Source organism: Montipora capricornis, chromosome 2 (genome assembly GCF_036669925.1).
Source record: "Montipora capricornis isolate CH-2021 chromosome 2, ASM3666992v2, whole genome shotgun sequence".
Classification (NCBI taxonomy): Eukaryota; Metazoa; Cnidaria; class Anthozoa; order Scleractinia; family Acroporidae; genus Montipora; species Montipora capricornis.
In genome coordinates this window covers 805806-830805 of record NC_090884.1, presented here as the reverse complement: position 1 = coordinate 830805, position 25000 = coordinate 805806, and the positions used below count along the sequence as shown (strand labels likewise).

The 25000-nt window shown below is 40.8% G+C and overlaps 1 protein-coding gene across 1 annotated transcript in view; it reads left to right on the top strand.

The window, feature by feature from the left end:
• The window catches only part of LOC138038336 (C-myc promoter-binding protein-like), a 41258-nt gene that overhangs the window by 15864 nt on the left and 394 nt on the right, over positions 1 to 25000 (top strand). The window contains exons 14-39 of the mRNA XM_068884142.1: positions 478 to 520; positions 1485 to 1563; positions 1689 to 1765; positions 2330 to 2397; positions 2836 to 2909; positions 3626 to 3687; positions 3914 to 3997; positions 4074 to 4126; positions 5173 to 5241; positions 5624 to 5759; positions 6628 to 6668; positions 7809 to 7908; positions 7988 to 8032; positions 8556 to 8618; positions 9481 to 9546; positions 10367 to 10490; positions 11250 to 11838; positions 12446 to 12497; positions 12605 to 12995; positions 13770 to 13927; positions 14632 to 14724; positions 15105 to 15216; positions 15428 to 15473; positions 16337 to 16447; positions 18529 to 18593; positions 23554 to 25000. The exon at positions 23554 to 25000 is cut by the window's right edge and continues 394 nt beyond it. Of these exons, the coding sequence (XP_068740243.1) occupies positions 478 to 520; positions 1485 to 1563; positions 1689 to 1765; positions 2330 to 2397; positions 2836 to 2909; positions 3626 to 3687; positions 3914 to 3997; positions 4074 to 4126; positions 5173 to 5241; positions 5624 to 5759; positions 6628 to 6668; positions 7809 to 7908; positions 7988 to 8032; positions 8556 to 8618; positions 9481 to 9546; positions 10367 to 10490; positions 11250 to 11838; positions 12446 to 12497; positions 12605 to 12995; positions 13770 to 13927; positions 14632 to 14724; positions 15105 to 15216; positions 15428 to 15473; positions 16337 to 16447; positions 18529 to 18593; positions 23554 to 23735 (2983 nt within the window). The 3' untranslated portion in view covers positions 23736 to 25000. The remainder of the gene's footprint in view (positions 1 to 477; positions 521 to 1484; positions 1564 to 1688; positions 1766 to 2329; positions 2398 to 2835; positions 2910 to 3625; positions 3688 to 3913; positions 3998 to 4073; positions 4127 to 5172; positions 5242 to 5623; positions 5760 to 6627; positions 6669 to 7808; positions 7909 to 7987; positions 8033 to 8555; positions 8619 to 9480; positions 9547 to 10366; positions 10491 to 11249; positions 11839 to 12445; positions 12498 to 12604; positions 12996 to 13769; positions 13928 to 14631; positions 14725 to 15104; positions 15217 to 15427; positions 15474 to 16336; positions 16448 to 18528; positions 18594 to 23553) is intronic.

Sequence of the window (25000 nt, the reverse complement as noted above, 5' to 3'; positions counted from 1 at the left end):
GGGGCAGGTACCAAACGCAAGTCACAGGTCACAAGATCGTTGTTTTGCCAATACAGAAAGTACCGGAAACATTCATGAAAGCTAACCTTAGGCCTGATTAGGCCTTAACAAAAGTTTGTAGGCGTAATGTTAGCATTTGTAAACGGTTAGGGATGTTTCTGTAGTGGTAAAACAATGACCTGTGACTTTTTACCTGTGACCTGTGTGTTGTACATGCCCCAAACTGACCTACATGTAGTTTATTTGCTAATTACATGTAACCTAAGGAACAAAATTAACTGCAACATATACACTGTATAACATGCAGCTGTTTGTCTTTATGATAGCGTTAAAAATCCTTGGCCGGATTTATTCAAGACCTCCTGAGTAAAACCACAGTGAAACTTCCCTGCATTTACATTATTTTAAAGCCGGATTGAGTGATCAGCTTTTATGATATCTCAAAATTAATCAAGCAATGTGATTTTCAAATTGCAGAGAGCATGGGCTTAAAGGAGTAGGATGGAAATCACTGCCAAAGGTTAGAATTATGTTCCCCTCTGAATCTCTCACGCTGTTCTTGTTAAGTCTATCTAGTTTTTACATTCAAGGCATCCTCTGTTAACTTTGTAATTTAATTATGCATATCGATGGTTTTCATGATGATGTCGTCAAGTTCTAAAATCAAAATCACAAGGTGTTTTGATTATTTATCTATAGGAGGTTGAAGATGACCTAGAAATAAATATTTTTTCAAGTTTCCAGTTCCATGATGTCTTTTGTTTTTGAAAATACCGCATTTTGAATTTCCCAATTGTCACCTTGCTTGACACCATGATGCGAAGTTATTTGGTTGAAAAAAATGTCTATGCCTATGAATCTCAGCAGTCTGAGCGTTTGGAGTACATTGGGAGATGTATTCATACACATTTACGTTATTTCATGAGCGAAACGTAAGCACTGTCATCACTAAAGGAGTATTCCAGTTGTTTCATGTTGATTTCTGGTCGCCATATTGGTGCACAACAGCGGATTCATACAAAACTCTTAACCCTTTCACCCCAGTGGGGTTCCCCATTGACGAGTAAAATCGTCTGGCGTTAGACAGAGTAAAATCTATAAGTGGCACTCTTGGGAGTGAAAAGGTTATTGGGGACATAGTTTTTGAGTGAATCTAGCTGTTGTTAACCCTTTCACCCCCGTGGGGTTCCCCATTGACGAGTAAAATCATGTGGCGTTAGACAAAGTAAAATCTGTAAGTGGCACTCTTGGGAGTGAAAGGGTTAAATTTGTGTGAAACACAGAAACAATGAACCGCACAGATCTGAGAATTGGTGAGAATTGATTCCTGGTCACATAACACTACAAATAATGCCAGCTGAAACCAAAATGTGCAAATAGAACAAAACTGCTCACAATGAATCCATTGATTCAGGTACTACCAAGTGTTTTTGTGTCTAAGGTCTTGTAACTTTAACTGTAAATTAATGTTGTGTTCAACACAGAAACCAGGAAAAGTTTTGGAGGAGAAATTGAATGCACTATTCTACCAACTGTATCAACTCTATCATAAAGAGAGGGAAAGTAAGTCACCATGTTCAATACTTTCAAATTACAATGGATTTTTTTTTAATTATGTGGTAAGTGTCCCCTCAAATAGATTACATCTTTTTTCACGTACATGTATTTGTTTTTTCATTGTTGTACAGCATCTGGTGGTGACATCACTGAAACAGCTATTGAACTTGCTCCACTTGATCATGACAATTCACACTCCAGAAAAAGGGTAAAACAATTTTGTTATTGTTATTGTTGTTTTTCAGAATTTTGAGTTGCAAAAGTAGGATGGGGTTAACATTAGACCAATATACAATTTTCCCATTCTTATTAATTTTGCGAACTTGAAATGGTACTTGAACAGTTTGTACTCATTCTGACTTTTCATGAACAGTTTATTGTGTTCTTCTTTGTGTGCTCTTCTAGTGCATGGCATTGCGGGAAGTAAGCTGGACATGACTTTTGTCTTTTCAAATTATTCACATTACTCGCTGGATCAGATACACTGCAAATTTGTTCAGTCATCATTTCGGAGTTCAACTTTCTGGGTTGAGACTCAAGCTCAGATACATTTGTATTGGTAATACCAGAATAAAAACAATTTTTGATTTTATTTTGGTTTTCAAATCAAGTGCATGATGGGATGACTTCGAAATCAATAATTTTGAAACTCGTCCCTCTCAACGTTTACCAAAGTCCACAGTTTTAACATTTTCAAATGATCATTGCTCCTTGATCATTGTGTTTGGGTGTTGTCTCTTGATTCATCAGCTAAAATTCTTCTTTTCTTCAGCTTCAAATAGAGGTAGCAATCCAAGATGCATTTTTGAGATTTATGGCAACAATTCTCAAAGGCTACGAGTAAGTCTTTCTGTTGTTACTATTAATATTTGTTGAAATTATGGGTGTTTGATGCTACTACTCTTGCAGCCTTGTTAAATGAAACTAAATTGTGGACACTGGTTTTAAGAAACTTTGCTCTAAGCTTTTGATAACGAACTGCTGTTCTAATCACACTAACAACCTGAACATGAGGCGGAACATCTTTGCAAACAGTGCTCAGAGCAAATGTTGAAGTTGCATTTGTCAAGGAAGCAACACAAACATGTTCATGCACACAAAACTGGAAGATTTGTTTGATACATGTATATGGTATCTTCCCAAGTAATCCAGATTATAATAAATTATTACAAGTTGAAGTATCATGTAATGGCCTTTAATTTTTTGTTGTTTTGGTCTGGAAGTTCATTTTACTGGATAAATAATTATTTTCTAATCATGGTCTTACTGTTATTGAAGGCTGTACCTAAAGCCTATTACTTCAGCCCCAACTCAAGAGACGTGTGATTTGACATCTCTGTTTGATCTCGAGGGTATGTACAGTGTTCCTTAGGCTATCATTATTAGTGTATTTCCCAAAATCCATATGTGACCTTTGAATTGGAGTGAAGAGTGAGAGAAAAGAGAGAAGTTTTCACTTCAGAGCATGCTCACCTGAGATGTTTTCAATCTTGAAACTGGGGTAGAAGAATCAACAGTTTGCCATTATTTTTTTCCTTTTTTGAAGTACTGCACACCGGTGGCTCAGTTAGTTGAGCACCGGGCTGTCATGCGGGAGGTTGTGAGTTCAACTCCGGCTGGACCAACACTCAGGGTCTTAAAATAACTGAGGAGAAAGTGCTGCCTTTGTAATGACATCTGCAAATGGTTAGACTCTGTGGTAAAAGACCCGACACACTATTCACAAAGAGTAGGGCATGTAGTTCCCAGTGCAGTAGTCTGTGCTCTGTGTTGTATCTTCCTTAGACGGGTAAATGCTTGGAGGTAATACAACGTAGCTACATGTTCATCAAACTACTCTAAAATCTGAGGGTAAATAAAGATATTATATCATAATGTACAATGTTGGTGCTACATGTATGGTGTGAATGTCTTCCAAATAACGTTTATGTCTTGACAGGTCAATCATTAGTCAGCCATTATTTTATTAGCTTATCAGCAAAATTAGGAAGCGAACAAAATAAACCATTTAAATGGCACTTTAACAAATCAATAAATTTACAACCTAAAATGTTAAAATTTCCTTTAGGATTCCTCAGAAGTCGCCCCAGCTCACAATCAAAGTTTTTTCAGACGTTAACAAGGACACAGGTACAGTTGCTAGTACTGATAATTGCGCAATATAAGTTTAATAAATTGTATTGTATTGTAGTTGTGGATTCATACCATGATCACTTTGGTTGGGTCTGGACAGCTCTCATATCAATGATTTGTTTGTTTTGCTGGCATCGATGGATAACATTAATTTTGCGATGAAAATGGTTAAATTCGTGAGGTTTTTTAACTTGTGTATATATTGCTATTTGTTTTTGAGCAGATGTTTAGCCGGTTTATTGAACAGCGATCATTTGTGACATCACAAGATTCCCTTTTGGCTTTCTTTGACAACTGCTTAGAGAAGGTACACGAATTGTTTGACTTTGGCTCTTCCTGCTAGAATTGGAGGTTGGATCTAACCTTTAATTTCTTTTATACAGGTTGAGGTTTCGCCTGATACTCCACTCATTGAAGTTGATGACTCTGTTACAAGGTATAGCTTGTAATGTAATGTTATGCCTTTTGGCTGGTTTTTCAAGTAGTCTTCCTGTAATGCTAACCTTTTAAAAAAATAAAGAGGACAATAATAACAGTTCTTTTAGGTATTATTATTGTCTTGAAGGAATTGGTCGCTTATTTTCGAGCAATGATGATGGTTATGAGAGCATCATCAAAAATATCAATCACTTAGCAGTTATTTAATCACATTTAACTTGGAAGGTAAGTGCCAGTACATCGATCAATCCAAATGCAGGTTTGTGTAGTGTTGAAGTTTGAAGAGAAAGTAAAGTATTTTTCAGTTGTCTTTTTGCCTGTCGTCAAGCACCTAGTTTCCTAACCTTCCCACAGATGCTTTATATCGTAAAACACCTACTGTATAGTTACATTTAAAAAATGAACATTATCAGATGTTTTTTCACGAGAAATGTCCAGAAATCCAGTGGTTAGGGCGCTTGCCTTGAGATCCGGAGATCCCGGGTTCAAGACCCGCTCTGACCACTCATTTAATTTGATCCTGGTAGTCCCTGGTTCAACTTCCCAGCCGCACTTGTAAATAGCCAACTGGTTTGCCTCCAGCCAGTTGGGATTCTTAACAGTTGTTGTTGTTCTGTTCTGGCGTTTCTTGAAAGCTTTAACAGGGGAACCGCACAAAAAGAATGATGGTTTGAAAAAGCAGCAATGCTTAAAAATCTGGGATGATTTCGATGACGACATTCCCCTTGTAGTAAACATGTAAATTACGTTTTTCTGCGAGCCATAAGAATTTTCGGTGATTGATATGGCATGACACAAGATAACATCGCTGTTGACAAACAGGCGTTGTTTTTACTTTAATCGAGTAGTCACGTATAGGGATTTAATTTGTTGATTTATTTTGAACTGATCCGGTGATCCTTGATCCTTGATCCTTGATCCTTGATCCTTGATCCTTGATCCTTCATCCTTCATCCTTGATCCGGTTTTTCCAGGAAACCTTTTATGCAGTGTACACTGTACTTGAGTGTTAAATATATTTAAGTTTGAGGCATTTGCTTATAGGGGTGGTCAAAGGACTTATGTGGTTACTCCCCCTGATGTGTCAAATATGGACAAAGGAAAGCTTTATTCGTAAGTACATGTACTGTGATTTGTATTCAACTGTATCCTTAGGCAGTTAATCAATGATTAATGATTTATCCGTTTTTTTTGCTTATAACATTGTTGCTTGGCTGTCGTTGGGTCCCATCAAAATTTTTTGCCATTCTGCCAGACTGTTTCGTCGGCTTCGACTCATTTCCAAGGTCATATGCAATTTCATTTTGCTTTAGGAATGGTTAGAAGTTATAAGCCGTTCTCAGGTTTCTTTTGTAGAAGGTGGGGATGTCCTCTTTTGAATGAGTGAAAAAGGAGGACCTGTGTACCTTTTGCCGAGCAAACTGCCGTAAGCTTGACGAGAAAGTCCTTTCAGTTTAATTGACTAAATTAACTTTATTTTGGTCGTATCCACCAGATATCCTGTGTTCCCAGTTTTGAACGTTGAGCTTATGAAACCCGAGAAGCTTTCACTGCATGCGCAGTCGATAATGACCCCACCAGTGTCGCCTGTGGCGAGAAGAACAAGAGCAGAGAGGCATCAGTCAGTACTGGTAATTTGAAACCAAACAGAAAATTTCAATAGACATAATCAGTCAAGTCTAAAGGGGCTTTATTACCTTCCTACTTGAAAGACTCTCGAAGCAGAATGGATTTTAAAATTGGAACACGTGCCACCGGATTCGAGCAAAGGGAATTCAGTAATGATGTTTTTAAAAGCCTTCGAGTAAGGTTGGGAAGGAGAGTTTTATTTATCTTTCGGGGATTCCCGGAAATCATACAAGTGTTCCTGAATATGAGTCCAAACCAAAACGTTTCGAGTACTAAATATGCTACTAGTAATTTCGGGTTATTGAAGTGCGTTCGACAGTCTCTTTGGAAACGAATTTCATATTATCCTAGCGGGCTGCCTCCTTTTATACATGATCGTTTCTTTTGTTGTGCAATGCAGTGCCACGTAATTTATAGTAATGGTTTGTCAACGTACGCATACGCGTCACATGCGCGTTTTCTACACGTATGCGTAGTTCGCTTAACTTGAGCTGCGCTGTACTTCGAAAACCGAGGAAAAGTCTCAAGGACTTGACGCGGAGAAGAGGTCAATACTTTCAGGCGGTACTGCAATTCGGCTGCTGTTACATTGTGTGAGAGGAAACCCAGTTTATTGCTCTAGTTCCTACGTCTTTCCTATATCCCATTGGTCAGTCCTAACTATAGCCACCAAAGGGTATTACTGATAAATTAAAACATTGACCATCTCTGTCCTCTACTACGATTACTACAGGTTTGGAAGGTTGTGTGTCCTTCCAATCGTAAATACGAAGTGGAGATTTTTCAAGTGCCTAGTTTCCTTAATTCTCAGCTAATTTAGTTAACGTTCCCCTTCATGGACCCATTAACAGTCTCATTTTTATGTTCTAGATGGCGAAAAAGAATTCGGGAAGTCCTATCAACTGGGCCAAGTGAGTAACTAGTTGTGAATTGATTTTAGTCGGCACTAAGGTGTCTGTAGCCACGTGTGTAGTTTTCTTCTTTTGGCGCTGTCAGGTTGACCGTTTTACGCTTCTACGTGACGGAGGACCATTTAAACTTCAATGTAGGTTTTAACACGATGGTTTTTCACGCAAAACCTTTTCGAGAAAAATCGAAAAACATTTTTAAGACTGCCTTAGTCTCTGTGACATCGTCCTGTCTTGGTACATGTATTTCACTTTTGCGCCAAAAAAATTGGTCGATTTTTTTGTAATTTTGAGTGGTAACATTTCAGTCAATTTTGTATCAAGCTCGCAACTCAAAAGTGGCATGAAAATTTGTCTGCGGCACCAATTACATGGTGTGCGATTTTCCATGCAACAGTGTTGCATGGAAAATCTTCCTTGTTAGATGCCTCATTTAACATCGCTTTGAACTTATTGCAAATTCCGAGTGCTGTTCTACTTGTACAATTCGCCTTTGTCACACGGCGGCCATATTGTCCCGGGAGACCAAAAAAGTTTTGTTTTACCACGCCAAGCCTCACCCCCATGGTTTCCACTGCGAGTCTTGGCGTGGTAAAACTAAGCTCTTTTGGTCTCCCGGGACAATATGGCCGCCGTGTGACAAGGGCGAATGTACTTCGTGCATATGCGATGCGACTAAGTCGCATAACACTGGTGGGAGCAACAATCTCAGACAAAAATAAAGGGGACACTTCACGCTGCGTAACAGACTACCCCTTCCCCCTATTCAATGTTACAAAGAGAACGGCGTTTTTCCAGTAGCCCGACAGTTTTTACGCCATCAACATTGTCACGGGGGAGGGGGGTTCAAACATGCTTTGGTGTCACGATCTTTTTGACCGGGATTGAAGATCTTTAACCCTGGTTAAGTGACGTCCTAGGACGGCATAAAATGGCATTATACTGTGGCGTCGCCATAGCGTTGATGGTATTTGGAATAACGAGACAACTTTGCTTTCCCACAAATTACGTGCATGCGCTGTGCATGCGCAGTGTAGTCATGGGCGAAAAGTTCCTTGTAATTCGCATTTTTTTTCTGATACGCTGCTTTTCAAACTCTACTGAGCATTCGGTCGCATTTAACTTTTTTTTGGGCACCTGCAGGTGTTTATTAGCTCATTGCTACAGCCTTTGGTTTATTCATCTTCCCGCATATGTGAAAATACACCACAACAAGGCCAAAGTACTGCATGTGGCATTTCAGGTGAGTTATATGAAGTTGCATGTAAAGTCACTGTGTGTTTTTCCTTACTGACCTTTGGTTTTTGTTTGTCCAATTGTAGATCTTGTGTAAAATGAAAGAGAAAGGTGTTAAATTACCAGATGAGGTGTGTCTATCGTTTGCCCTTCTTTAAATGGCGATTTGTGTGTATTTATGAAAGAGATTGTCTCGTGAAGGACTTCATTACTGCACGGCATAGGGAATGTGGAAAATCCGTGACCGGCGAGGTTAACCATAAATAATTTCCTTTGTGTTTCAACCTTCCAAAAAGTCTTCCTCAGAGAAAGTCATTTGGGATTGCTTGACTTGTGCACAGATTGCGTTCAACACATTGCGCGAAAGAGATACAATAAGATATTGGAGAAAAACCATGTACACGTTTTCCTTTTAGGCTAGTAACGTTCCTTGTACATAATTATTGCATGATGTTTCTAATTTCCCAGATATTCATATTTTGCTTAAAATTTCCATTTTCTGAGGCTACCTCCCAATTACATATGGAGACATTGGTCTCTCAACATTGTTTGACTTTTTTTCTTGGATGTGGAAAATGAAATGCAGTGCTGAAATTGAAACCGGCAATCGAGTCGTGAAGTAGTTAACCTCTTGCCTTGTGCTTTTGTAAACAGGTGTGTTATCGAGTGTTAATGCAGCTGTGTGGTCAGTACGGACATCCAGCGCTGGCTGTTAAGGTAAAGTACTTCGTGTAATTTCTTCGTGTAACCTAGTAGGGCATGTGCCGTCACTTTTGATCCGTCGTGGAGGGTGGTGTCTCATCCACTTGTAAGGGAACGGCATCAAGCGATACAAGAGTGTTTGCCAAGGAAGGGACGCTCCTTCAACACCCTGAAAATGCTACAGTTGTTTTCTTTTCAGGAAAAGCAAATGTTAAAAGCCTTCAGATTCGTCGATTTTTGAAAAGCCGGTAGGAAGTACTTCATAAAATAAGTCTAGCTCAGTTGTTTTGTTTCGGGTTTGGATCCATCTCCTTAATTATCCGATGACATTTACAAAAAAATCCAGTGCACTAGAAAAATTTCTTTTCAGAAAATGAGTTCTTATGTTGAGGTTTCTATGGGTGAAAATGTCAGTGAGTTTGCCTTTCCAGTGGTTTCAAATAGAGTTTAAAAAGTCAGTCTTCGTGTGAAGTAGAATACCGCGTGCCTTTGCCATGGTTCGAATTTTGTTGTGTATTATCCAACTGTATAAGTTATTGTACAGAAAACGCACAAAACAAGGACAAATATTCCACGATATTAGTACAGTAGAGAACCGGTTTGACTGGTCGAGGTGCTGACGTTTGCCCCGCGCTTGTCACGTACGAATCCGTCACATGTTCTCGGTTGTTTACAATTCACTTTCTGAAAATCTATTGTGAAAAAGTCGGATGATAAATAGCTTGTGAGATATTTTGGTGTTTAGTATCGCTGAGTATTTCAACGCGTTGTTTGTCTTTTGACTCTCTCAAGCGGGCTCGTCAAAATACAGCACAACGCGTAAGGATACTCAGCGATACTACACACCAAAACATCTAATAAGACATATTTATTTCAGGTCTTGTTCGAGATGAAATACCAAGGAATAACACCAAACGCAGTTACATACGGTTACTACAATAGGGTAAGAACCCCTTGTTGTATGGCAAACACTTCTCTGAACCAAACTGAACATTTGATTGCCTGATTCCACCGTACGGCCTCTTTGACTTTGTTGCCTATCTTCTCTTGCTCGCGGGAAATGCAATAAACTGCAAAACAACTTTTCGTAAAAAGAGACTGTATGGTGCGTCAAGTTCAGTCGTAAAATATCTGGGAAGGTAATCCCAGAGAAAAGTGCGAGTCGCTTTTAAGTCCAATCGACCTGGACGAATTTATATTTTAAGAGAGGAATGTTTACAATCCAGATGAGATGGAAAGGGTAGAGGATAAGTAGTTTTTCAATGCTTTTCAACTGACTTGAGTAAAAGTAAAAGTAAGGGAATTACGTTGGCCAATCACAAGCGAAGTAGACAATCACATGACCCAGTCACAACCCAAAAAAGATACTTGCAGCCGCGGCTAAGAGCGGGAAAGTCCCTCGAGCATTTCTGCAAGTCGAGTAAATTTGAAAATGTGGCGCGAAATCGCAGCCAAACACTGAACGGTGGACTGCATGACCAAAGCTTTCGCAGTACTTAGCTCTTATTAACCGAGTTTAGTCAAGTCTGTATGGGAGAATCTTGACCTCGGTCGTGAGTACAGACCGAGGTCTAGATGGAAAAATCCAGACCGCGGGCAATATCGATTTCAGCCAATCAAATTCGTGAATTTGGTACTTCCCAGTCCTTATGAGGCAGAGCCATAAAATAATAATCAATATTCAACTAAAAACTACTATCTAGACGTGCCTTCGATTTCAAATCCCTGTTTCATCGTTTTGCTGACCAATTTTGTCTTCGCAGGCCGTGATGGAGGGTAAGTGGCCGTCGAACACCACAAGCTCGCATATGTGGAACAAACTGAGGAATTTCTTTGCTGCTGTGTATGAACTCCAGAGGCTCGCAAAACTAAGTCGGAACAAAGAAGGTATAATTTCAAGAAACCATTCACTCCGTTTTCGATCCTTAAAACGATTTGCCGCAATTCATCCTTTTTTCCATTCTACCATCTTTCAAAACTTTGCACACCGATACAAAAACGTCTGGAACGCTCCAGGTTTTCTTGAGATAAAAGAACTTCAAGATGAGCAGCGGCGACTAGAACGCCTCAAAATGAAGCTTAACTTGTAGGAAAATATCGTGTTGCATTTGTGGCGTCCATTTGACTATATTTTTTTCTCCTAATTCGAGATTTTATAGAAAACATAAGCACATGATAGTCTATTTCTGATTCTCCTTTTCTCGCCCTCTCTAAAAGACCATTTCTGGATAGTTCAGTCTCAGGTTTGGATAACTATCAGCAGCAGGAGTCTAGCTATGGTCCGGCCAGGTCATCAATACACCTTATTCCAAAATGGCCGCCATTTATATATTCTTTTGTTTTTATTCAAATTAGCCCTTGATGCCTCGTTCTTAAGCTTAAAATTCAAAAGAATATTTTATCTTGAACGAGGCAACAAGGGCCAATTTGTATCCGTATAAATCAGCGGCCATTTTGGAATAAGGTGTATTACCGGTTTGATTTGATGTCTTGGAGCAGTCATAAAGTTGTTATCTAGTGGCTCCATAAAATTTCCGAATTTTCTCCTAATCTTCATCATGATTTGGGGTATAAGTTTAGGCGCTCAAACTTGCAGGTTTCTCAAAGTATTAAAAGCGGTTTTGCTTATTACCCCTTTTTTCGCAGATTCTCTGTCCCCATCAGGATCAAACGGCGATTTGGATCTCAATGAGTCACCAAGGAGAACATTAAAAAAACCTGATCGGTCACGCACTCCGTCACGCGAACGTGAAAAGTCTTTGTCACACGAGCGCTTGCTTGACCTCGGAGATTCAACAGAAAATCATGGGGGAAGGCGCACGCCTGAAAGGGATGTGAAATCTAGACGCGAACGAACAATAAGCGAAATGTCCACGGCTTCCGAAACCAATGACATACTGAACCTGTCTGCAGCGTCAATCGATGGTGCTGGTTTCCCTCCCTTTCCTAAGCTACGACAACAGACTCAAGGAAGAACAACAAGTGAAACGTCAGTGTTATCAGCAGCTCATTCGCAGCTGTTTATCAACGCAAACAGTGAGGATTCGGATCCATACGAGTATACCACCAAGATGTTAGACGATGTGATCCTCGGATTGCCCCTCGGTCTCCAGCCTGACACAGCCCTTGAAGCAGTGTTGTGCACTTGTCATCAGTGTGTTAAGTGTGGCAGATACCTGTATGATGAAGACATATTAGCTGCCTGGACCGCGGACGATTCAAATCTTAATACAGGGTAACTTTTTACGACCTCTGTTTTCGTGCAAGAGTCCTTCCCCTGCCCTATCTCTTTGGAAGCTTTTTTTTATCATTTCCACCTCTGAGGGGTGACATCGAACCCTTTCGCGAGGAAATACACTGAGCGTGGGTCCGTTTTAATAGACCTGTACTAAAGATTACTTTAGTTTCCTCCCTCTCCTTTTACCGCTCTCAGAGACAAGAACATTTGATATTTCTTTATCTTGGTATGGGAGGGAGGATGTTGCTAGGCAATTTTTCTCGCGAGTGATTTCGTTGCCAATAAGACCTTCGGCAACATTTCCTGAGAGCGATTGGGCCCTATTAACTTGTGCATGAGCAGTTCTTCTCGTACTTTTCCTCTGAAAGAACGTTTCGTTATGATTGCTTTGCGAAGATCATCCCATAAAGCTGCAAGGATTAAGACGATCGATCTTTTTTTGCTTCGTTGTTTAATCTTAATGGGTCGAAAAAACCCTTTTCCCTCCTCTGCACCCTTTCCTACCCCACCACGGTCAAGATGTTCTGGAAATTATGCTATTTGAGACACTTTACGGCTTGTGAATTTTTTTGCGCCCTTATTCTCCAGTTTTTTTTTTTCTCAGGTGTCCTTACTGCCAAACTCAACAGGTTGCAAGTCTTACCATTAAAATCAAGGTAAAGTACTTTGATCACGTTAAATCTTATGGTTGGAACAAAATGCTTGTGATATCCTTAGAACTCAGGGTATCAATGTCATGCTAATCCTTTGTCTTGACATTCAGGATTACAGGAACTGCTTTTCGTCGCATCCGAGCTCAGATTTGTCGTCCAGCATCAACAGCTTCGGGAGTTCGGAACTGCTACCGACCGATGTCGACGATGAGCCGAAGCCCGGAAATCTCAGCAGTTCTTTCCCTTCGACGATAGAATCCAGTGCGGTGATGAACAAACATAGCAGTCTTCCTCGTCCAATCAGTGCTTCGTTGTCGCCTCCACCATCAAACCCAGTCCCCATCCGAGGAAGTCACCATCGTATGCGCTACAGCATTAGTGCACCGTCTAGCGCCAGCGGTAGTCCCTCTGGTAGCCTTCACGGGAGCCCAAGGCCTGGGTCCTGGATCCAACGCGCGCGCAATAGCAATAGCACGTGCAGTCATGGTAGCAGTTGGTATGGTAAGTAACCAAAAAACCTATTAAGTTAGATTGAAGGACCCCGGGAAAAATGTCGCAGGATTGACTATTCTTTCTTGTTAACTTGGTAAATCGCTGAGGGCTTCTTCTGTCTAGTAAACGGCGATAAAAATTATGGGCTGGAATGTTCGATGCCATTGCCATGGGCGAAACACGCTGGAAAAAAGATGAAAAGAAACCAATGCGTTTCTGCCTTTCTTTCGAACTCTTTGTCGAGCGAGAGTGAAAAAATGCCCGCGGACTTCTCTTTCCGGTTTTGTACTTGGCGCCTGCGAAAGAGGCTACCTTTTATCTCGAAAATTCTCCGTAATTTTGACTTGTTATCCATAGTATTTATTTCTGAAACAAACTAAAAATTCAGTGAAGAACTTTGAAGGCTTCAAATTGTTGCGGTTTATTCCATGAATATGCTTTCAGTTTTTGTCTTTAGTAATATCAGAGCAATCCTAGGGACGTATCGGGTCTCAGATAACGTGTAGGTGGAAAAATGCTTCGTGATCTCCTTTGAGAAAATGATAAATCCTGCATGACAGAATCGCATACATCCACTCAACAATAGCCCATTTCCGAGTTGCTGCATGCCTCAGTTTCAAAGCGAGTCCTGGTGCACAACCATTCAAATGGAAATGAGTTGCGTATTCTTATGCAAATCAAACTCATTTCCCTTACAATAGTTGAGCACCAAGACTCACTTCGAAACCGAGACAAACAGCAACTCGGAAATGGCCTATTATCCATTTTCATTGCGATTTCTAGTTTCCAGACCTCCGGAAGAAAGGGATCTTATCAACGTGCCATACCTCAATCCTTTGGTCCTGCGAAAGGAGCTGGAAAATATGTTTGAAAATGACGGAATTGACACTCTTCAGTCACCTGAAGTCGTGCAGGAGAAAAGCATTATCTTTTGGAACTTGGTGAGTTAGAAGCCGGCCGGTGGCTGGTTAGTGCGGTTGTCAGTCAATCAATCAACCAATCACGTGAAGAGGCCATATGTTAAGCTAATCGCTTGGCAACGGGAAAAAGGGCAACTGAAAAATCAGAGTCCCAGTCAGGATTAGAACCTAAGATCTTCGTAACACCGGTAGAATGCTCTACCCGTTGAGCTGCTAGAACTCCGTGGGGAGTCGGGTTCTTCGTAGATCCTTTACCTCTCATGTGCATTAAACCATTAAACTACATATATTATGATTTTTATGTGAAAGACATGTTTGAACTGCGTGTGCCATCATCGCAGTTGGCTTGATTGCCCAACGGATCAGGCACTTCACTGTTGTCGCACCTGCCACGGGATCCTGTTAGTCAAGCCTGATTTTTTTCAGGTTTTCCTTTCGTGACTGCTTAAGTAACATTTATGAGTGCGATGATCGAAAATCATGTAAGCACGTCTCATACGAAGGTCACAGAAGGGTGTAATGTGCTAATTTTGAAGGGTGGAAGCAAGTCGTATCTGGAAGGAAAAAGAGACTTTAGTATACCGGAGTTAAAAAGCGATTACAATTTTTAATGACAAGCTTTATGATATTGATCTCAAGGATGTATTTCGATCCAGTAAAAGGGACACGCCAAATGTACAAATGGGTGAATTTAAGAACATCCCTTTGCCCGTGTTAATTTGCAGGTGTGGTATTTCAAGCGGCTTGAATTGCCTTCACACTTGGCAGGTCACGTGCTCTCAACCTATCCAAGCAATGAAAGGCCCGATAAGGCAGAGGTAAGAAGCAGAAAGCGGCATGTTTAGCTTCGTTAACAACAGTAAGGTCTTACTTCCTTTGTCTTTATACTTAGCGGTTTAAAGCTCATTGTTTGAGTGAACTCATTCAATGCTCTGGCGTCTTCCAGCGTGAAGGAAGGCCATTTACCCCCGCAGTTCTTCGCTGTGTTTTGGTTATAGGTCATGATTTATAATCTCTTCCTATAGTTTTCTTTCTAAAAAAAAGTTGAAATCAATCGCAAAACATAAACATCTAATGATTTTCACAAAAATACATCACAAGACAGGCTTACGTCGCAATTATCGACTTGATGCGGCTCTCGCATAGTAGCCTTTGACCTCACATGCTCAATGCTTTCCCGGATTTTGTTACGTCATAGGATCGTCGCAGTATCTCCGGGCTTGGTACCCAGGTCCTCGTGTCCACGTCCTGGGACGGAGACAGAGAGGAATACGACATGGTGCCACTGTATGTGCTCTGGAATGCGCCAGGTTGGTGTTTTGCCTGAGATTTTTTTTAATGGTTTAAATCTTATTACGTGGGTGATATTGCCCTATTCTATCTGCATCCTGCCTACCGTGGGGTTGCTGTGATTGGTCGAAGCAATTACTTGAAAATCGGGAGGAGAATAACGATTACCGTGTCGCTCTTTCCGATTCAAATCTCATGCTCACCAATTTGGTCGTTGTTTTTGTTTACTAGCGGACCAGCAAGGCTCTCTTATGGACAAAGGCTTGACAACTAGAAGGTAAAATACCTGTAGTACTGATGAATGTAGTAACTATAGGGTTCGTAAACGATTGAGGGTGCAGTGACCGGAGACGGCCTTTCCTGGTCTACACAGGATCATTTTAGGGGCATTTGTATCATCATCATAGACTGACATTGTCTTCTTCAGTCGTTATGACGACGGGCTATCAACTCAATTTTTTTTACTTTCACATCGGTGAACCGAGAGCCCCCTAACCTCCCCCCTCTCCCCTCCCCCCTCTGAGGTGGATAACGTTATCCATCGTTAAATCACTGTCCATGGGGTAGAGCAATTTGGTCTTGCTATTATCCAATGGATAGTGATTTATCCGGCGGATAGCGCTATCGATGGTTTGAACAACTGGGGCCTGAGACACACGGTTAGGTTACGTAGCAAAAGAATGAGTGTTGAAGCAAGTGACAACTTATGGCGGGAAATTTGTACTAACGTCTGACGTGCCATGTGTAACCCTTTTTATTATATACTCGACAAAATATCACGTTTCTGATCAGTCAATGACGAATGCATAAATGTTATAGAGTGCTGTGGAAACAAAGCCATGGAGTGATTTTGTTGAGTATAAAATAAATAAAAAATCGTATGAACTTGCTCGTGCATTTCGTGATTTATGGTCACTCGTGATGTTTTGAAAGTCCTCAAATTGCGAATTTTCAGAACTTTCAAAAACATCACTCGTGCCCACAAAATCACGAAAGGCACTCGACTACACACGATTCCCTATACACACCAAATGGGTTCCCCTGTTAACGAAAAATAATGACCAGAGGATGATCTAAAAGCAATACGCTCAGGGCTGGAATGGCCGGTTGAACTAACTGTTGTTCACTGTTTTATTGCAGCGTTATGCAGTCAGTTGTCGCCCATGTTCAGGAAAATGATGTTACCAGTCCAACTATCATACTTTTAGAAGAACGCAATAGACAAAAGAACATCAACCCCAACGCAAAATGGTACGTGCTGACAGTAATGCTCCATTGGCACTGATAAAGGAATCAGAAAGACATTCAAATATATTTAAAGCGATAAGAACCCAAAGAAAATGAATGCAGCGACAAAACACTCGCGTGCGGGCCAACTGGGTAGCTTAACATCTGACTAGTTAACAAAGTGACTCGGCCAGAGATGTGGTCTTCTTTATACCAAAGCCAGGAGGTGTTGTCAAAATTTCAGATATTTCCGGAAGTGCACGTAATCATATGCACAAAGATTTTGATAGAGCGACTTTCATATGACCTTGAAAAATTAACGTAAAAACAGAACGTAAACCAAAATGCAAAACATTTAATTGGCGTATCGAACAAAAACAAACGAGTGCGGTGAGGCAGTGTGGCCCAGTGGTTAGGGCGCTTGCCTTGAGATCCGGAGATCCCGGGTTCAAGACCCGCTCTGACCACTCAATGAATTTGTTCCTGGTAGTCCCTGGTTCAACTTCCCAGCTGCACTGGTAAATAGCCAACTGGTTTGCCTTCGGCCAGTTGGAATTCTTAACAGTTGTTGTTGTTGTTTCGTTTACTGTTTCATTGACCCTGAAAAGCCTCTATGGGGAGCGGTCAGTTAAGTATGTACAGAAACCCATAAAGGTTGAAACGTGTAACGGCCCCTTGTGTGCTGGGAAACAAGCTTCTGAATTTTCAATTTGCTAAGTACCATATTTGGAACAACAAGAGCGAGGGGTTTCCAAATATGGTACTTAGCACTGAAACATTCAACCAATCAGTTCGCACTGAATATTCGGAAGCTGTGAGCGCGCGTTACACGTTTCAACCCTTATGGGTTTCTGGTATGTATTGTATTGTATTGTAATTTTCATTGGCTTTGCGAACGCGGATTCAAACAACGTCATCTCCCCATAGAACCTTCTGGAAAGCGATCGGCATTTTGCTTTGAGTGACGTCATTTGAAATGCAGTAATGTGATTGGGTAATGGATCTGTTTACTGCCCAGATTAGGAGTTTCCTTGGCGGGAATAAGGAGAAACTTTATTTTAATCTTGCCAAACACTGGTTCGTGAAACAAATTGCGAACACTGTTTCAAGGTCATGCGAAAGTCGCACTAAGCGTCACAAAGACTTCCTTGCTCTTCTCCCCAAGGAATACAGACAGTTAACATCATAATGTGTCCCCTAGACTCCGCGGTCCTCAAGTAAAGAGCAACAGGTGTATTTACCCTCACCAAAAAATTACTAGAAAACGCTCCATGAAAATAACGCGAATCGTTAAAATTCGCGTTATTTTCCGCGACGTTAATAAAGTGCATCGTTAATTTCCGCGCTCTTAATTTCCATTATTTTAACCCTAATTCTGAAACCTTTCCAGACATTCATGACACCTAAAAAACAATAAAATAAGGTACAAACTTTCTTCCTTTCCGTTAACCCCTACATTTATCGGAATTTTGAGGACTGTTTTGCTGTCCAGAGGGCTCAGTTTTGTTCAGTGACTTTTTTGCATCCAGTTTTGAATAAATTTCTTCTAGCAGTCACCACCAACTGTGTCTTAATCACGTTAAGTTCCTTTATTGTAAAACTGTACCTTTTCCTTAGTGTTAATTTTCTTTATTCGAAAGTGGCTTTACATTAAAATCGCGTTAATTTAAGTCGCGTTAATTTCCAATACCTTAATTTCATGGAGCGTCAATTTCCTATAATAAGGTAACTTACAGAGGCCACGAGGAGTCTTTGACTTGAAACGAACAACTAGCACTCCTTTTATTAGCGATAATATTCTCAGACCGAGTGATTTCAAGGATGTTCTTTTTCCCGCTTGAGTTCAAAGGTTGACTCATGGTATTGTGACGTAATCGGAGACGCCAGACATTGACTCGCCAAGTTGGAAATACCTGGCGAGAAGAGACGTTCTAAAATTAGGTGGTTTTCACTCACGTGATCAACAGCCATGTTTTTCAACGAAAACAAAAGGAAACGTTTGCAGAATAATAGAATTAAATTCCCGGAGGATTTGGTCTCTCAATGAATGATGCAATTCGTTTTAGACAGTCAGTGAAATGGTGATCTGTTCTTGTTCCTTTCAGGAGCGTGTATCGAGAGCTTCTTTTCCTGACACTAACTGCTTGTGGCGCGGAATACATAGACATTGGTAAGAGACCTACATATTCCCATTTTTAACTTGAAAGTTAACCCTAACACTTCCCGTCAAACTGCGAAAAGCAGGCGTTGCAAAAGGTGAGGAAAAAGTCACGTGGTCAACAGTACCTACAAACCCATGGAACAGACATTTGTACAAAAATGGCAGTCGCCTTTGCCAATATCTTCATTGCTAAGGTTGAAACAGACATTTTAAGCCAAAGCGCATTAAAACCGCTCGTTTGGAAACGATATGTAGAGTGACGTCATATATTCCCTCTAGACTCTAAAGGGAGAGGAGATAAAGCAGTTCATTGAACAAGCAAACAAACACCATCCCACAATTAAATGAACGATTGAAATTTCAGATACAGAAACAACATTTCTGGATACAAACATTTACAAAGGCGAAAAGTTCAAGGGCAATTCAGTCCTTGATGTGCGCACGCACTTCAAACCTATTGAAACATTTCAATGAACGCACTTCTCGTGGCACTCACCGGGAGTAAAAGAAGGCTTCATCAAAGGCGAGGGTCTGAGACTTCTCAGAGCAAACTCTTCTAAGAAAGATTTGAAGAGCTCGTCTAAAATTTTAAATCACGCCTACGTGAAAGAGATTATCCCGAGAATCTTGTTCAAAGGATCCTCTCAGAAGTGCAATTTTAAAACAGGAAACTGGCACTCATTTAAAGACCACAAGAGAACAAAGGAATATTGCCTTTCGTTACCCAATACCACCCACATCGGAATCAATGCGGGTGACCTCAGGCGGTAGTTAGTCCACTAGACAGGGTTCGTGCAGCCCCTTGAAGTCCTTGAAAAGCCCTGGAATTTAATTTTAGACTTCAAGGGCACTTGAAAAGCCCTTGAAAAAAAGGATTTTACGGAAAACTGCTTGAAAACTCCTTGAATTTTTGCTTGGGTGAAAATTGTTGAGATTGCATCATGCTAAGGTAAAAGAGACATTTCAAAAACTGAGCCCAAAATTGACTATTAGGGAAACATTTAAACCTAAAATTAAAATGTCCATGCGTGCACTCAACTTGCAGGATGTGGTAAGGAATATCAAGGGAGGCTTTTTCAGCAAAGAAAACACTGAAACACTATGTATGGCATGGAAATCTTCTTATAAAGACTCCTTGAAAACTCGATTTCTTGTTCTTGAAAACTCCTTGAATACTCCTGGAATTTTACAGACAAAATCGAGCACGAACCCTGACTAGATCAAAACCAAAAAACACTTTCGGCAGGTGCATTTCTCAGCAATGTTGGACGGTGGAACTTTGTAACTGGCTTTGTAATAACCCTGCCCGCTTTAACAAACTGAGCCCTAACTGGGGTCCTAGACCGTAGTTTGTCAACGACACGTTTTTTTTAATGTGTTTTTGAAGTTTGTCAACACGAAGAAGGCGTGACTGTGATTGGACGAGCGAGGTTGAAACGAAAGTTTAATCTTAATTGGTGGGCTGTTGACAATCTAGAGTGCAGCCTTCGGATATTATTATACCGTTGACAACTGAGGAATTAAAAACGGCTCAAATCGCGTCGAATCTGGAAAAAAAACCACACAGGAAGGAAGCGACCCACAATGGCAATAAGGTTAGGCTTTTTAATTGAAATTTTTTTTGGTATAATTGTCTTCTTAAGTCTTTTATCGCGATTCCCATACAAATACTTTTATTTTTGTTAGCTTTACCTCACACTGACCTTGAAGGGCCTGTGGTGGGCCCTTCACTCTTGCTCAATATTTTGACACTCCGCGGAAGTTGTGCCCGAAATTCTTTTTTCCGCAAAAATTGAATTTCTGCTCTTTCCCTTCTCATATAAAAGAGCCACACAATCAACAACATCATGTACGTCGCGAACAGAGATGTTGATGATGTTCGACATTTTCGAAAACCACAGAATATAATTCTAGCTTATGCGCTACAGTATCTTTTCGTTGTTGCCGACGGCGAAAGTGGCCTTCCACGCAGACACACTTGGGGTTTCGTCACGCGTTCCTCCCTCGCGAGAGTCTGCTAAGACGACCCGGAATTTACGTAGACCAATCACAACGGACTTCCAGATTCTGGAAGTGCACTTTATATCCTGAGAAATTTTGCTTACGGTCACTGTAAGAATATGGGCTTCGTGTGTTGGGCATTCAAAATCGCTGACTTAAATTCTTATCAAAGAGAAACTGGAGCGTATATATTTCATGCTGTGGCTTAGATGTTTGCGGCTCCTCACAGGATGAGTGCGGTAGAATTCGCATGGTTGAAACATTTTGCTCGCGTGCGATTGAAAACTTGAATGAAAACTTTATTTTAAAAAACACGGTCAAAATATCAGTATTATAATAACAGAAAAATGTACATTACATTTATAATTTTCATTTACTGGTTTACATATTTGCCGGGAGGAGGGGGGGGGGGGGGATTCCGATACAGAGAACCGTTTATTAATGCCTCTCTTGCCGAAGATGCCTAGAGATTCTGTAGTGCGAAGTTCCTCTGGAAGATCATTCCATAGATAAGCTCCGCTGTAACTGGAGCTACGTTTAAAGTAGTCAGTTCTTGGTTTCGGTAAATACAATTTTTTTCTTGTATCGCGAAGATCATGGGACAAAGTTCTCCGAGTAAACGTGTTGCAAAGATAAGCTGGGGCGAGCTTATTAACGCATTTGTACATCAAATTTGCCTTTTGCTCCACCCTTCTAACTGAGAAGTTATCCCAGCTAAGCGAGTTGAGAAGATAGCCAGAGTTCGTATCATAACTTGATTTAGTAACAACTCTGGCAGCACGATTTTGTAGTTTTTGAAGTTTCTCACTCAGCTGTCGAGAAAAGCCGGTGGCTCAGTTGGTTGAGCACCGGGCTGTCACGCGGGAGGTCGTGAGTTCAACTCCGGCCGGACCAACACTCAGGGTCTTAAAATAAGTGAGGAGAAAGTGCTGCCTTTGTAATTACATCTGCAAATGGTTAGACTCTCTAGTCTTTTCGGATAAGGACGATAAGCCGGAGGTCCCGTCTCACAACTCTTCAATGTTTATAATCTTGTGGGACGTAAAAGAACCCGCACACTTGTCGCAAAGAGGAGGGCATGTAGTCTGTCTTCTGTGGTATATCATGGTTGGGAGGGTAAAAAGGGCGCACTTAATCAGTTGGAGCCTCTCTCTGTTGTGCGACCCCCACCACAGTTGTGGTGAAAGTGTATAAATGAATAAATAAATAAATAAATAAATGAAATAAATAATACAAACAACACTTCAGTAATCAAAATGTGGTTCAATAAGACCTTTGTATATTTTAATAGCAGTGTGCATAGAAATAAAAGGTCTCACTCGCTTAAGTGCACCGATACAGGAAGCGACTTTTTTCGACATTGCGTTTATGTGCTCCTTCCAGGATAGGTTTTCATCTGTGTCCAGTCCGACGGCTTTGCTATGATTTGTTTGGTTTATTTTGACGCCGTCTACATTAATATTTATTGTCTTGTTATTTAAAGACTGCAATTTTTGACGCGATCTAATGATCATAAACTCTGTTTTGGCAACATTGAGTCTTAACTTGTTAGCTCTGAGCCAGAGATTAATGCTTTTCAGTTCAGTAATGATTTGGGTTTCAAGATCAATCATATTACATCACAGGCAGCCCAAGCTGGTTATACTACTTATAGCCTTTGTATGGGAAAATTAACTTTGAGCTTATGAATGCTAAAATAAGCTGTAAATGTAGAAAGAAACTTTACTTACCTCTACGTACAGTTGTCCTCGTCTTTTCTGTGCAATCGGAGGGCAAACCTGTGTCCGTTTTAGGCGGGTTTGTGGCTTTCGAATTTTTACGATGCCGTTAGTTGTCATTTTCTCTTTATGAGGGGAAATGACATTTGCATTAGATTCGGCACATGTAAAACGCGACGTTTAAAACGGGCCTTAAACATTCGTATCTAGGATCCTTTCATTCGCCTTCCTGTCCGTAATGTTTATCCTTTGCGAAAGTTTAGGTTCGTGTGTTCACAAGTTTGTTTTGTATCTGGAAGATGTTTATATCTTCAATTACAACCTCTCCCTAGCGGTTATCGCGCACAGCTTTTTTTTGTTGCACCGAAAAAAGTCAACCGAGATTATAACTCGGATACCTTTCAGGTAATCCGAGTAAAAAGCTGCTTTATTATTTATCAGCGTTACATCTCGTGCAGTGTTTAATGTTGCTCGTATTTTTCTCGTATTCATTGTCCTCAGAAAGGAATTCTTGTCGATTTCAGTGCTCATTTGTTGAATTGAGGGAAGCATACTACGTGAAATGAACTGTGACCTCGCGGCTTGTAATTAGCTTCGACTGGACTCTGGAAAATGAATACTTGAACTCGACTCACCCCCGCGAACGTGTCGGCTTCTCAGCCCGTGCATGTTGTTGTGATTTCCTGATCCACGCAATCGGAACGTCGCAAAATGATACAGAAAACAACTTTCCCACAAGTAGACTTGTGATTTAATGATATTTATTAGACTATATACATACAATATTTCTTTCCTTTGCACATTTGTACCTGATCAACTTCATAGCAGTTAATTTCGATTTTTTCTAGGAGGTGATGCGAACTGTGAATTCACTACCGCAAATTCCGTTTACATCTGTTTCATCGCAATGTCTCATCCGCAGTGTCCATGAATACTAAAAAAGCAAAGTCTTGCTTCATGTGGTCAAAGGTGGCCGCCATTTTCGAAATCACGCGACGGTTTTAAATATAAAGCAAGCTATCACCAGATCTCAGTTGCTTCGATGGCTCAGTAGGAACTTACTCGCTCCTGGGGCCCGATGGCTCCGGTTGTATCATACGGGATTCTTATCAACTGGTTAATCTGCTATCCCTGGGGTATGCACATTTGTGATTACGATGAAAAAATAAAACAAAATAATTCAACTGGTTAAATAACGTGGTATGCATAGCATCCCTCGTACTTAGTTGAATCTATTTCTTGTCTTTTAGATTGTTTCGACAAAGAATACAGATCGGCGTACAAGCGAATATTTCAGTCCAAAAATCATTCAGATATGCTGTGTCTTGAGGACAAGAGCCCGCCGGCCAGAGCCGTGTATTGCAGGCGCGCATTCGATCCTCCAACACTTCAACCCAGGATTCCGCAGTACCTTGTCAACGCCTTCTCGTGAGAAGTGTGGAACCGAGTTTTTGAAAAGTTTTCCTTGGTAGCCAGCCGCCTTCAAAATTTTGCCAGTCAAGGTTCTCGAAGTGGTGGGGGTTTTCTGGGCTTAAACATGAATAATTCGAAGTCATTGGAGGGTACTGCATTCTAACGCAGTTTTCCCTTGCATCGGAGGTCTTCGTTTAATTCATTGTCTGACCGAGAGTGGGATGATAATAAGTTTCATAATCTTAAAATCTGATGGCGCTTTTTTAAGCCTGAACAGATGTTAGGAGAATCTGATTTACTGATCGGTCTTGGGTTCAACTCCTGTGATGTTATGAGCCTCCTCAGCGTATAAACATGTGAGGGCCGAGGTAAAGGCAGGCAATTTCTCAAACGAAAACTTATTGCCTTTGGTGTGTCAGCGTGAAAAAATATTAGTTGTCTGAAAAATCCGCTACCTAAATATTTTAGCAGAAATGTATACAACAGTTTTTTAAAATTTGTTGATGCCTTTAACCTGTGATGACGCGCGTTCATAGCAAGTGACATTTCAAATACTTTTTCCTTTTTTATTTCCTTGTTGCCGTGTATACTTTCGAAAGATTTGTGGCCCGAAAACTGTTTTAGTCGACATCCGTGATAGAGATTTTTTACGACAGGCTGCTTCTTGTCCATCCTTGGAGACCCAGGGGAGGTGGGGCACAAGAAAAGTATCAACTCGCCAAACAAAATGGCGGCGAAGAAAAGTTCGCGAGGTTACACATTTCCAGTGCATTACGAACTGCCCCTCGGTCTCCGAGGATACTACTTGTCATGAAAACTTGAAAATTCTCACATTCTAACTTTCTTTTCTCCTCTAAGAAGTCTCTCGATATCTGGAGCTTACAGGCAAGTAATGAGCTCATATCAAACGAGTTTCTTCAATTATTGTCAAAACGGAATTGTTGGTCCGACGCTTGCCGTTTCAGTGATGCTAGAGCGGTTTTCAATAGGCCATTTTCGAAATATCAGATATTCAACTCGTTAGTGAGACAGTGAGGACGAAAACAATAGAAACATGTTGGAATGAATGTGAAATATATTTGCATATCATCCACTTTCCTTTGCCTCTGTCCTCTAAACCTCTCTTTCAAGCTGAATTTTAATATACCGAAAAAGGCCTATTGAGTGTCGTAAAAGAAATAACGAAGTAATTGCTTCGACCAATCACAGCAGGTGCAACGGAACCAATCCAAGCTCAAAGCGCGGGAAAATCGCGGGTGCAAGTCGCGATTGGTTTTGGTTTTC